General features: G+C 34.3%; 2 protein-coding genes across 4 annotated transcripts in view; both read left to right on the top strand.

Moving 5' to 3' along the window:
* Nucleotides 1–15,002, top strand: part of LOC108747987 (neo-calmodulin-like) — a 52,229-nt gene that overhangs the window by 8,082 nt on the left and 29,145 nt on the right. For 2 of the 3 annotated variants that reach the window (XM_018485924.1, XM_018485925.1), the window contains exon 1: nt 14,260–14,346. The exons of the other annotated variant lie outside the window; for it this stretch is intronic. In XM_018485924.1, the coding sequence (XP_018341426.1) occupies nt 14,260–14,346 (87 nt within the window). Of the gene's footprint in view, nt 1–14,259; nt 14,347–15,002 lie in introns of those variants that run through there. 3 annotated transcript variants of the gene reach the window in all.
* Nucleotides 4,724–13,527, top strand: LOC108747988. Its single transcript, XM_018485928.1, has 2 exons — nt 4,724–5,012; nt 13,178–13,527. Exons 1-2 carry the CDS (start codon nt 4,724–4,726, stop codon nt 13,189–13,191), a joined length of 303 nt encoding a protein of 100 aa, XP_018341430.1. The 3' UTR covers nt 13,192–13,527.

Below are 15,002 nucleotides of genomic sequence, written 5' to 3'. Positions count from 1 at the left end.
ATCCAGGGCAAATTTTCAATCTATATAATCTCAAAATATATAAGAATAGCTGGGTCTCCATCCCAGCATAGGGTACTTTTTTTGTGGGCTTATGTTATTTCGAATAACTATTTTTGCACGAAAAGAATAATTTTGTTAAAATATCTCGGGAAAAAATGTTTGATATATAATTAATAAATTATATACAAAATTGACATATTTTATATACAATTATAAATAATTAAATATAAAATATATCCATTTATATAAATTTTTTAAAATTTGGTTTATACAGATATGAAAATTTTGTTTGAACTTTCAAAATAATTACGTAGGATGTTTAAAGAATGTTAATCTTTTGCAGCATTGTCAACAACGTTTAAGCATTCTATATAATTATTTTGATGGTCCGAAACAAAATTATTTTCAGATCTGTATTTAAGTTTTCAAACACTTTAACAAGATTGTTCTTCCATTGTGAAATATATACTATCTCTTGCATTTTTCGAAACTCTAATCGTACACACGGCTTTACTTATGTATTGCTTTTTGATTATTTATTTTGCATTTTCTCTTTCACGATCAGTGATTTCCAAACTGTGCATTTATTCACAATGTATAAGTTTGTTGTATGAAATTGAAATTTAAATAATGTTAATATCTATATATTATACTCAAAATTATATATTTATTCTATAAATATATTCTTTTATATTAAAAAAATTCTTATTTATTTAATATGTAAAAAAAAGAATAAAAGATAGTTTTATAATAAACTGCTCCTTGAATACATTTAAAAAGCACTGACAATTTTGTTGAATTATATGCTGCAGTCTCTCTCTCTCTCTCTCTCTCTCTCTCTCTCTCTCTCTCTCTCTCTCGATAAACTAATTGAGAAAAACAAAGAATCACTTCTCTAATGCGTGTCTCTTTTTTCTTTTGTAGGTAAGTGTGTCGCACAGCGCGAAGCTTTCGCACACCGTCGGTAAGTCATGGCTTTTTTCCCTTAAAAGCTGCAATTTTGTCGCGAACGTGTTCTGTCGTTCCACATGCTGAGAAGCTCCCCGGTGGTATTACCGCATCAGTCGGTACAGTTGAGAACGCAGATCGTTTGAGTCGTGAACGGGTTACCGACGAATACGCGCCACCCGGTATATATGTTGGTGTTGTGCTATTGTCGTACTACTAGCGCGCACTCAGGATTGGAACTACCCTTGCCTGCCCGTCTATGCCTGTCTGTTATTGTATCCAATGCCGCTTCCGGCACCTTTAAAAATGCTCGATGTCGCGCGCAACTCTTTCCTTTCGTTAAGCACCGTCAGGTGGGTATGGCAACTTTATTCATTGAAGTCACAGTATGTATAACTGTGCTGAAGCTTACACTCATTGGATCCTGCGACGCACGATTATGCGTTATACATTCTGTTAGACTGATCACATATCGATTAGTTAGACTACGGATCAGTAATTGCATTTCATAAGTTACACATTGCGACCTCAATCTTTGAACAGCTTTGAATAATTTGACGAGACTGCACGAGATTTTAGCGCTAATTATAATCATGTATAAAATAAGTATTCCGTGATAGTGATCATACGAGACTTTCCCTATGAATTCGCTGCACTTATTAAATAGCTATATTTCGTTATATTATATTACTATTGATTTATCATTATCATTATTATTATTATTTTTGTTACTGTCATTATCGTTGTTATTATCATTGTTATCACTGCTTTTATTGTTACTATCTACATGATGTTTATAACGGACACAATCTATTGATAAATAGTATCGATTTTTTTTTTTAGTCTTACGCGAATGTATCGTGTATAGAGCCAAGTGATTAAGTAGCAAACTGCCTGCATTGTCCGTCTAATGCGATACTATACTACTTTGCCATTTTAGATTGGTCAACTTATATCTTTCATCGAAGATAAGATAAATTTCTGCGTTAATTACAATTTCCATTTGCGACAATAACATAAATTGTTAATTAGTACAGTTAATTGCAATATGCAAAATATATATAATTATCTTTAATAAATATATATAATTATCTTTAATAAATATATATAATTATTTTTAATAAATATATAATTATCTTTAATAAATTAAATAACATATATTTTTTCTTCTCTACTAATTTTTAATTAATTAAAAACGTTATGAATATACATTTGTAAATGTATAGTTATTGTAATACTTCATAGATTCTCTATAGATTAATAACTTTAAAGTATAAAATGTTATTGTTTAAAGGATGAAATGTTATTTATCGGATTTATAAATACCACAAATTTGCTTAAAGAACTCAACTTTCAAAAACATTGTTTTCCAATCCTTTTTTTGCAACATGAGTGTAAATATTTCTGACGTATTTTTGTCTATTGAATGTGAATCCATTAGTCAAATTTAACTATCACGTTACTATTGAGAAAAATATCGACAAAGAGACTGTAAAAACCGATAATTTGAGGACGTTGTAGCTTTGACAGCAAATTTGTTTTCGAAATTTTATTAGTACCACATAAAAGTATCAATTTTTAATTTTTAAATGCATTTTATTTTATTTTGACTTTTTTGATTTTTATTTTCGAGATGATAGCAATTTGAAAATAGTTCTTTTTTCAAGTAATAAGTGTATAGAAAAATATATATAATATATATATATATAGGTACATATTTATAACTTTTAATAATGTTTATACTATGCTACATCTTTATGGTTTATACTTTACATTGATAGTGGATTAATGCGTTATAATAAGCTGAAACAGACATGCCGTATTCAGCCGCTTTAGCAGACAGATACTCTTTTACGGCTTGTCAACGTTGCTTTTACAAAGCGAGAAGTGAATAGGGAAAAAAATTCGATAACGAGTGATCCACATTGCAAGAAGACAAAGCGACTATGCAAAGTGAAATGTCAAGACCGCGACACGTCTCGTTTCGTGGCAAGGATTTTCTCAACTGTCGAGTTGTCTGCGAAAGCGATTGGCGACACTATTCTCGTCGGTCTTCCAAGAATATTTGGTAGGAATAAAATGCATTTATCGCCGTTCATCAGACGCGGTTAGGAGAACAATGAGGAAGCGAAGGGACTCTCGCAAGCAATTTACGCAATGTGTGATAGCTCGTTTGACACCTGCCGATACTTAACAATGAAAGATTCACAAAGGCACGTGGTAACTCCTCGGAACTTTACTCCGCCGCGATACAAAGCGTATTGTATTCGACGCTTTCGATCGTTGATGGTGTTCTCAATTTTTCTTACACAATCGTTCTCTTCCCGCGTTTTTGTATTCATTGTAGCCGTCATTCGTTATATGTATTCATTATTTATGCGACGTATTGTTGGCGCTGAAAGAAAATATATCTTTGGTGAATAAAATTTTATATAATATTGTATATACTTACGGGGATGCTGGAGTTATCCTGTTTTACCGATAAAATGTGATTAATTTTTAAATCCTTTAATCTTTAATTATAATCGCGCCAAATTTAAAAATCCTCCTGCATATAATTGAAGTATGGACAAAACACAATGCGCAGACAATAATTTTATAAAACGAAAAACGAAAAGAAATTGAGAAAAAATTGTAGTTTCGTTATCGGCTTCTGCAGTCGACTCGTGACATGTACCGCATATAAGAGTTTTAGACTTTGTATCAATTTGGATTGAAAACGACATTTTTCTCTTATTGCAGGTGCTTTAACAATTAAACAATATATGACCGATAACAATATAAAACCGATATAAGAATAAATCTAATTAATTTTTAACAATTATACCATTTGATGAAGCAAAATTGCAGCTTTAAAAATCTATTTTCTGAATTGCGTTACGATGATTTTGAATGGAGTTAGGCACAATCGAAAAGTTAAAATGTTCCTTTTATTTAATCTGAATAACGAAAAAAATCTTAGCAACATCAGAAAAAAAATGATTTTGTAAATTTTCCATTTTATCAAACTAATAGTTTTCTGTATGTAAAAATTCCAAACTCACAAAAACTCGAAAGACATAGTGACCTTTTGCGAAAATAGAAGTTTTAAACTTTCAAACTTTTTTTTTAATTTAAATTTTGTTCATTTTAACGAAGTTACGTATTGCTGTTTGAATTTTAAAGTTCATATCGCTACGAACTTTCGTTCCAATTATCTAATACAATTCAAATGAAGAATCGTTTGCGGAGCTCTGGACGAGAGGAAACGTAATTCAGAAAGACAGAGATGAAGGAGAAAGAGCTTAATAAAGAAAGAATGTTACGAAATGCGATAAAAAGATCGAGTATGGCAAGAGGCATTCCATTACATCAACGCGAGTTTGCTGCATAAAAATAAGAAAAAGATATACGACGAAATAGCTGAAAAATTACACCGAGAGAGAAGAAGGCGGGCAAGAAAAGACACAGCTAGTATAAATAGATGAATATTAAAATACTAGGTTTTTTTCTTCCTGGTATCAATCCATTAAATAATAAATAAATTATATCGAAATAAAAAAAAAGAAAAAAGCAATTTTGTAAACAATTTAAAAATGACATAATTCTTGCGTATATAAACGACTTTAAGCAGAACAGTAATAAATGATTCTTCAGGCGTAAAAAGAAATTTTACATAACTGTATATCACATAATTTTATTGCCTCCTATTTCATTATAAATTTTTTTACGATTTCGCGAAAAAGAAAAGATCTAGAGATTAGAGAACGAGGCTTTAGTACAACCGAAATAGGCCATGAGCGAAAGTTTAGCACGAGATAAAAATGTAGGGCTTCTCGGTACCACACCAATCTTGTGGAATAAAAGGGTAAAGTCGAAGGGGAAGAGAATCGGCACGAGTAAGAAAGAAAAGACTACACTCTATAGTACGCGAGTGCGAGGTGCTGGGCGCGAGGGCGAGGGCGAGGGTGCGGGTGCATGGACCTGCGCGCGAGCGACCGCCTGGAATTCGCAGCATTGGCTGCGCGAGGGCGCGTGGTGGATCGAGGGTGTCAGTCATAGACCATCTGCTCAGCGACGAGCACGTAAGTTGGCAGAACGTACGGTAATCGCTATCGTGTGTGTGTCTATGAATGAAATGACTCGCTGCAATCGCACGCTTACTCGTGCGTCGCGACGCGACGCGACGCGATGCGACGCACCCCGCGGCGATCCGATCGTACTTCCGGTAACATCGACGGCGCGACGACGACGACGGAGGGTTTCCGCTTTCGCGGCGGACCGCGGCCGCGAAGTCCGCCGGCGGTTTCTGTAATTTCCTCAAAAATGGCGGGTATCAGGCACGAACACCATCGACGGCGCCAACCCCGTTGGTTCCGTCTCGAGGACAATCGCGGGGGATCGCGGATTGCGAGTGTTCTTACGGGTCGTCAGCGACCAACAACTCGTTTCCGCCGGACGAGCCGATCGCGTACCTTCGCCGAGTGGTCAGTGAGTTGTTTCGTGAGGAGCACGGTGTCCGTTCCTATCTTTCCTTCTGGCTACTCTTTCCTCTTTATCACGCTTGCCCTATTGTATATGTGTATCTTCTTCATTCTAATTGTTGTCGCTAGAAATGATGTTTTAGATAAAGGATAGATCATTCTCCTGCAAGATTTTTATACGGGATTTATAAGACGGTTACCATTTTCTATCAATCTGAATTCTAAATATTGCTCACAATTCCTGTCTGTGTCTTTTTGATGACTGTTTCCTCGATGTAAGATTAGTTTTTTAATCATATTGGTTTAACAGGTTTTAGGCTACTTCTTTTAATATACCTCCTTTGAAAGAATACATTTTCTATTATTAATTTCAAAGTTATGTTATGTATTAAAAATTAACAAATTGCTACTCATAATGCAAATGTGTTTAAGGGGTCTGTTCTGTATTTATTTGTCTGAGCAGACTATATTGTTAGTTGAGAACTTCAAGTTTTGTAAGAAAAACGTTTCGTACAAGTTGAAAAAAAGTTTAGGACACCTATTAGACAATATTATTGTCGTTAAATATAATAATAATGTTAACGACATAAACGAACGATACCCGCAAAATTTACATTTGTACGATGCACAGTGGAATAGTAGTCGGCTTATAAAGTATAGACGAGTATAATTTGATGTTTGTCACGGGGGACTCTTAGGAGAGAAAATTATTCGCGATCCTTATATAATATGAAAATATTACGTTTGAAATCTGTGAGACACATTTTTAATAAACTATTTCTTATTACATTTCACGAAAATTATGTTATACAAATTTAAAAGAAAAAGTAGAAATAGAAAATATTAAATATAGGATATATAATAAATGGCCTTTTTTAAATCAAGCTTTCTTATTGAATGTGTATTTTTTATTTTTCAATTGCTTAGCCGTGATTTTGAAAATACTTTGCGTATCTATAATATTAATAAATTGCTATCGTAATATAATCATATGTATTAAATAATTACCTGTAATTATTTAATTACAGAATTCAGTATTATTAACGTTAGGATAATTGATAGCACTTTTATATACACCCGATATTTCAGATACATATATTTTAAATAATATCGTGAGATTTTCTTCGAGAAACGAACACATGTTATTATTATTTAAATTCACAATTGCACGTTTGATTTTGGCCTAGAAGTAACTCATTATTTCATTATCAATGTAACGAAATATTTTTCAGAGTGAGCTTCAAGGATTTTAACGAGCGAAAGTTCTGATTTTATGAAATTTCCAACTTTTCGCTATTTTAAGAGTAATAACGATAAATTGGAACGTTCCCAGTACACTATATAAAACCGCTAAATTGAGAAGCTACATTACCGTAATGAGGACTTTGCTATATTGCGAGAACTTACAAACATCCTTGTTTAAGTAAAAACTATGAGAATTCAAGGCTAGCGCGAAATATGAAACCGGCATTTAAACTTTCATGTTGCTAAAGAGCGTTAAACGGAATATTGCATGCACGCAGCGAAACAGTAATTAACTAAATTACAAATTATTGTATCACGCCCCGAAAATTCAAGGAATGTAACCAACTAATGAAAAATCCACCAATTATTATTTGTTGTTACAGTTATTAAATTCCTGCAATTTGGTCACACGAAATGAATTAAATTTTATATGCAAAATATTATTTCTAGTTATTGCAAAATTGAAACAGCAATCGATAATATGAATGAAAATTGAATTATATTTTCTGTCCATATAACTATAAAATAAATATTTGAATTAATAACAAGAGAGATAAACTAAAATATACATTGCTGTAGTGTTAACTGAAATATGAAGGAGAGAACTTTTGTGAAAACGTTACGTTATGAACATACATCTTGAACATACATATTTTCATAATAATATAATTTATATTATCAAGATATTCAATACTCAGAAAATATTTTTGAAAGAATTTTCGATTCATAACTTTATTCCAAGACGCTCGTCACAGAATGTAGGAAAGTTCAGGTTCGAATTCTGACTGAGGTAATATTTTTAACAATAAATTCTTTACAATATTTTAAGATATTCATTATATCATTTATTAATTTAATTTGTCATATTACTATCCCATTTTCAGTTTAAGACTGGAATTTAAGATCGAAAATTAAATCCGTGGTATACAGAACTAGATGTATATAAATTCACATTAAAATATTATTAATCTAGAGGGAGATCTAATTCAAATCGAAAAAACATTTTTCTACTGTATAATTTTTTACTGTACAATTTTTTTATTATTAAAAATATAATTATAACTATAGTAATCATATATCATATTTTATATTACACATATTTTATTAAAATTATTTATATTACATTTGTATTTATATTATGACCGTATTTATATTATACACCGGAAAATATCTGGTTTGCATTAATTGGAATTCTAGTGGAAAATGTACAATCAGAATTTTTATTAAAAAGTTAATTCTATTAAATTCTAATCAAGATAATCATTGTCTGATTACGATGACCGGAATGCTGATTGATCAAAACCTGTCGTTCGTTCATTTTCAATCAGAAATTTTTCTCAGTATATTATATCTTTTTAATTATAATTTAAATTTTAGTTGTTAATTGATTTACTCAATCATATTATATAATTGAATTTTGTTGAACGAGAATTTTGTTGTTCGATATTGATCAACAGTTTATAGCAATTGAATGCCTTTTTGTATTTCTTTCAGTTCATTGCCGTTGAGATTTCGTAGTCCTTTTTCTTTTTAAACTGATGTTTAGAAACTGATGTTTGATCGTTTTTTACCTTTATTTCAATAACAAATGATATCGTTCTCATATACTGTCGCGGAAATAATTCAAGTTTTTTATATATTGTACGTGCGAATTTCAGTTCAATTAATCAACGCGTGATACTCGACGTTGTTATAGTGTATGATACATTTTACATTAATCTTTTTCCATGTAATAAATAGTGAAATAATAACTGGGGAAAAACATACCCGACAGGTATTACAAAGGGTATGCAAATAAATGCATGAAATATCTACGTTGTGCTTTTCAACGGTTAACTGAAGCGACAAATAGTAAAATTCTGCTTTCTATATCCGAAATTTCAAGCTCGCACTTTCATTTAATATTTGATCGATCTCACAAACATCGTACATATTCGTGGAAAACTTATCAGCGTTTTCCATGTGCTGCAAGAAAAACGATATCGAGAGAATTAATACTTGGAATTCTTTTCCAACAATGTTTATACTCATCGTTATATTTTTCAAATTTAATAAAAATTATTAATAATTAGAAAAAGATATCTGTTGAGAGAAAGAATGATAATAATAACATAAATAATGATGATGCTGTTTTAAATAGAAATAAATTTCATTTACATATTGTTGTGCTTTAGCTTATATGTTAAATTAGAAACACATAAAAAAAGGTAATAAGACTTAAGCAATAAGCAAATCAGACACAATTACAATAAAGAACGTAAAGTAATTCTTAACATAATCTTATTTAATTTAAATAGTCCGCGTGTCTCTCCAAACTGAAAAACTGGGTCTCAGAATAAAAATTGTTGTTATACAATATTAGGAAATGATTGAGAAAAATGTGCTCAATATTATTTAAGGCTAACAGTGATATAGAATAATATAGCAGGGCATTGCAATTCGTAATTACAAGCGAACGGTCAATGGCAGAAACGTTTTGCGGGACGGCCAACTCTCGTGCAGTTCGATATCGTAAGTAGGACGTGAACCTGGATAATTGTGCGCGCGCACTTACGTGCATACGCATGCATATTTCCGTTTTCCACCTAGATATAAATATTTCGTAAAGTGTTCCGAATCGTGGAACTGAGATACGTTGTCAATCGCGATATTAAACTTTGATCAGATTGTGATATCATGCACCATCGACTGCGTTCAAGAGTCATTATGGTGGGCACGCAGTTTCTTTGTATTATCGGCAACAGGTGTAAATTTAGTATATAGTGGACTTTGTCTATGTCCACTATGTATCACCTGATCTCCCGAAAAAGTTGATTCACTTGAGAAAAGTTATATTAATAATATTGTACGATAGTACCGTTGGAAACTTTTTATCTCTTAAATTTTGTTTCAGTAATACATGTTAGTTTCTTATATTTATGAATAAATCTAATGTATCTAATGTTTGATTACAACCTCATTATTACAATATTTAATATAACAAGTAATTATTGTAGTTGAGTTAAAAAATTAAGTATTTATTTTTTATTGATTTATTTTAATCAAGATCGGATTGTAAAGTAAATTTAGCTTTACTATAAATAATATAGAATTCTATATTCGATATTAAAAAAAATTCGATGTTAAAAAAAAATTTTTTTGTTTAGCGCATCAAACGTGATATCGTGATGCCTGCGGGCAAGAACAGAGGGGCACGATGTCGCGATGCAATCCGTGGGGAAGGAAGGGAGTCAGATTTAGGTACAGAGATCGGAGGTCAGAGATCGGAGGTCGGAGGACGCGAAATGATGGTCGGAGGATGCCGGGGGTTGGAGAGGCGGGGAGGGAAGAAGGGGGCTGCAGCCTGGGAATGATCAATACTACTCGTACGCCAAGTTCCCACGAGAGTAGCGAAGATGGGTCGAGGAGCACGAGAAATTGAACGTTTTCGATTTGCAAGAATGATGAGAAGCTCGTTTACAGGGGAGTAAAGAGGGGGACATATAAAATGATTTCCTGTCTATTGATGCTTCGCTCGTATTGTCCTATACGTCTCAACCTCTCTGATTCTCTCGGTGATGTGTATCCCTTATTTTTGTAACATAAATAACAAGAAATGCTCTTCAAATAAAAAAAAATCACTTACACTTGGTGTATCACGGCAATGGACAAAATTGCGTTTGAAATTCATGTTTCCACGAATTTGTATGCATCTGAACGCGGATACGCAATTTTAGCATTTTATTACGCACTCAGCTCTCTCTGGAGATTATTTCAATATATCTGATAACAGCCACTTTTTCCGCTAGCTTTGTACAAGCGAAGCAATAAATTTCATTTTATAAATTGTATTAGCTCCGAAGTTTTGTTATCTCTTTATTTCAATCAAATTTTAATATAAAAATTTCGTTTTATCAGTGTCGTACGTAATGTAAATTTTAGTTTTACATTTATTAGTTTTATATATAAATTTAGAATTTATATTTTTTATTAGTACAAATTTATTAAGGTATTATTATCCGTTAAAATTTTTTTAAATAAATATGTTGATACAACTTTAAGGTAGGTTTCAAACATCAAATTGACAAAGTTTCAAGGACGTATTACAGTAGAGTCTCACTAAATTTAGCCCATGGGGCGATAAGAGTAGAATGTCAAAATTATAGAGTATCCTCTCTACAGCACGAGTCTACCAATCATCGCGTACTTGCGCGAACGCAGTTGCGCATGCTAACCTGTGCACTACAAAGTGCACTACAGTGTACATAACCTTAGCAGAACAAGTTATATATACATATGTATCTACCACATATTATGTATCACAAAAGAATACACTGTAACAAATAAAATGTTAATTTTAACTTAAAGACGTATAGTGGACTTTCTGAGACATGTAAAAATGTTAAAATTAACACAAAATGTTTATTTTTACATTTTTGCATGTCTCAAAAAGTCCACTATACGTCTTTAAGTTAAAATTAACATTTTACTTTTTACAGTGTACATTACACAAATAGTTATACATAACCTGCCTATGGAATTACATTGCATACACTGTGAGAATAGTACAATCAAGTGCAGATGCGCGCGCAACACATATCCAGCCTACCATGGCATGGAAGGGGCATGACATGTTTGTAAAAGTATGCGTGGGGAATGCAAAGATTACAGAAATAATGAAATTTAGAGAGACTGTAGTGTAAATCGAAAAAAATTGAAGAAAAAAATTCTCCCTTTTAGTTTATCTCAAACGAAAATTGTTTTAACAGAAATTTATAATTTTAAATTTAATCGTGCTCTTAAGATAATTTATACTGACAATTTTAAAGTTTCGTAGAAAAGATTAAATCTAAATTCGAAGAATGTACCATTAAACGGGGGGGGGGGGGGAGAGATTGTGAATTAAGGACGCTTTGTAGTTAAAATCCATTTTCCCGAATATGCAAATACACTTCCGCGTAAACCTGAGATTGGATTACTGTTCCGCGAATTATTCTTACAGTTCCAAAAATATCGTTCTTTCTAGAAAGGAATATTTAAAAGTTTGCTTCTCAGTTTATTCCCTTGAAAAGCCACCCGCGTTACGCATAGCGAAATATTCAATTGATGCCAGTCCGCCACCGCAACCGGTTTGTCACGGATCAGCGACGCGCGACGGAGATTCTCCGATCAGAGCACCGCAGTGATGCAAACGACATGCTCGTTTGCGTGAAATGCATGTTGCCGGGCGGCGGCGCGACATCATGACCAATCATGACGTCCAATAACCCTGAAATATTAACGATACGGGATGCACGTGGTCTCTCAAGGTTCTCTCTTGGTCTCTCTTTCTCTCTCTCTCCCTCTCCTCTAGACGGTTAGAGAGATACATGAGTGCGGGAACACGACGATGTGGCGAAGTGCGAGCATCCAAGCGAGTAACCGATTTCATGATATGTTGCATTTTCACATCATACGAGCGTGGAATTTCGCGGCATGCATCGTCGCACGAGTTTTGCGAGTTTCACTGAATGCTGAGAATGATACGTGTTTGCGGGACATTCGATTCAACGAGGATCTAACGCACATTTGAGTTGCGAAGTCTCTTTGCAGAGAGATAGAGTAGATGTAGGTATATAACAAAGAATAATCGGGAAGTTGCTGTGAGTTTGGGAAATCGTTCGACCGGAGCGCGGACGTGCTTTCGCTTCGGTCCGCGAGTGTTGCATCTTAATATTTTCGAAAAATATGACCGACTTCGAATTTGTATTGTATTCGTATTGAAATAAATTAAACATTATTCTGTAAAAAAAAAAAATCCCATTCTGTTTTTTTATAGAAAATAACGAAAGAAGAAAAATAACAAGTTTTTTTTACGATGTTTAATTTATTTCATTAAAGTGTTTAATTTATTTTATTTGGTTTGATTATGTCATCAAATAACAACAATTTAGTTTCAGCAACTTTTCGATTGTCATTCGATAGGTACATCAAAATTTCTGTTAAAGTAAATTACATTTATTAACATAAAAGAAGATATTTTATCCTCCAACTTCTTTACATCCTTGAAATTTTGTTTGTTACTTTTGCGTTTAAAGCTGAGTTATTAAGGTAATTTATTTCTAAAAATTTTAACAAATAATGAAGTAAGAATACGTTTCTGCTAAATATCCCGTATTTATCATGTCAAAATTTTCGATTAAACTTATTCCTCTTAATTCCCACACGATTTATATACTTTTTCATTGTATGCATAAGCTACAAAACAATCTTTTTGTTCATTATTAAATTGACTCCTGAATTCTAATATACTTTTGGTGTTATAAACAGCGTCAACTGGATAGTTTAATTGCCAAGTGTCGTAATTTACATTATCCTTATTTCATGCCGAAAATAAATTCCTCTCAATGCTTTCCATCGATTTATCGACTTACGGTCGACTCCTCCGCGGGAAACGAGTTGCTGTTAACGCGATTGATTATGCGAGTCTCGCGTGTAGAATGTAGACTGCGCGCGTAAAAACAGGCCACGAACCACCCTCTCCTTTATCTCTTTCTTTCTAGATCGATGGTTGTAATTAGGATAATCGTCGCCTGATTGCACGCAACGGCACGCGATCATAATCGAGAGAAGTCACTCAAGGAGCACCAAAACCGTGCGAAAATCTCGCCGTCGCATCCTCGCGAACGGAACGGAACGAAACGGAACGGAACCGAATTTAACCGGAAAACGAAAACGGCAGTCGTCGATTCAGAGGCGCGTAACCACCACGTCACAGCGAGGCAAATGTTCCCGACGAGCTTTCGCGAGATTCCGCCGCCGAGTAGTATATCCAAGAAAAATCGCTGCCGTCGCCGGCAGCAGTACGGCACCGGCATTATTGCCAATGCACTTCCGGTACTATCAATCGGACCGTCGCGATGAAGTGAGCACCACCGTTGCCTCATTAACTTCAACGACGATGCAGTTCACAACCACAGTTGGTTGTATCCGCATCCAAGCTCTTAAAACGTAATCGATAGTGTTCAGCGTCCGTCGCGTGTCGTCCCGGGTTCAACGCTGATTTGAACGCTCCGTTTAAACGAAAGACACCGGAAGCGGGAGTACCTGCAGTCAAGAATAGAGATACGTTAAAGGGAATAGATCGAGGTCGAGAGACAAGGGTTGCGACGACGACGGCGGCGAGTACGGGAACGGGAACGGGAACGACGACGACGATGACGATACGGGGCGATAGTTAAACGATAACGACAAGGAGGATCTTGATAAAACGAATATAGTGTGATCACGACGCGACGTTATAGCGTTGATAGCTTTCGCATAAATTACCATACATATATATATATATATATATATATATATACACATAGGTAAATGCATACGAGCGCACAAGTATACAAGCGAAACGAGCAAATATATACGTTTAATTATTGTGATACGCATACGTAACTATAAGCACGCAGGCGTGTCGATCGACAAGCAATAAGAGCAATAAAAAGATATTATATCGTGTTATACTCTGTCGAATCGGTGATTCCTATCACACTGTGTTCGAAAGAAGCTCGTTAGTCGTTAAACCGATCGACGGGGGGTTTATTTACTTATTTTACCGGGACCGTCGGAAAAGAAGTGCACCGACGACAAGATGGCGTTCGCCGCGGCAAGGATGATCCTCAAGGACAAGCGCAGGAAACCTAGCAAAGAGGACTTCGCACCGCGAAACAGAAGCAAGGTAAAATCGCATACGATCATGTGTGTCAGACTGATTCTGTTTCATCATTCATGTATCGCGCTCCATAATCGAGCGGCGAAATTCATGAGGGTGAAATTCTATCCGGGAACGCGCACAAATCGCGTGAAAGGGGAGGCTTCTTGGTAAGCCGCAGCGCAATTCTTAGTCTATACATATATCGCGTATATACCCTGGAAGGACGATTTAACTCGCATCGCATCGATTCCTCCGAGCAATCGGCGATCATTTTTCATTTTGAAGGGAACACAAAGGCAGTCTAGACTACTTCTGCAAAAAAGGAGAAAGGGAGCGTGAGTAATGGTAGTCAAGAGGACATTGACACGCCAAACTATAATGTCATTAAAGCCGTAAATTACATTAGCGATTACGCGACTGCGATCGGTAATTGACAATTAATTACTTTTCAACAACTTGAAGTAAAGCATTCAGTGACTGCTTTAATTGGTTGCTCTGATTGGTTGTAAGTAATCGCCAATCGCTATTCACAATCGCGCAATTATACTAGTGTGATTATGGCTTAACGCGCATCTTTACCGCAAAGTCGTTGTTGCGTTAGTGGAAATTATTGTATATACGGTTGACTTTCCCATGACGAGACGATGGTTCTTTTATATATGCGATAGTATGTGAAAGAA

This window comes from Trachymyrmex septentrionalis, unplaced genomic scaffold (genome assembly GCF_001594115.1).
Source record: "Trachymyrmex septentrionalis isolate Tsep2-gDNA-1 unplaced genomic scaffold, Tsep1.0 scaffold21, whole genome shotgun sequence".
Classification (NCBI taxonomy): Eukaryota; Metazoa; Arthropoda; class Insecta; order Hymenoptera; family Formicidae; genus Trachymyrmex; species Trachymyrmex septentrionalis.
This window is presented reverse-complemented; position numbering and strand designations above follow the sequence as displayed.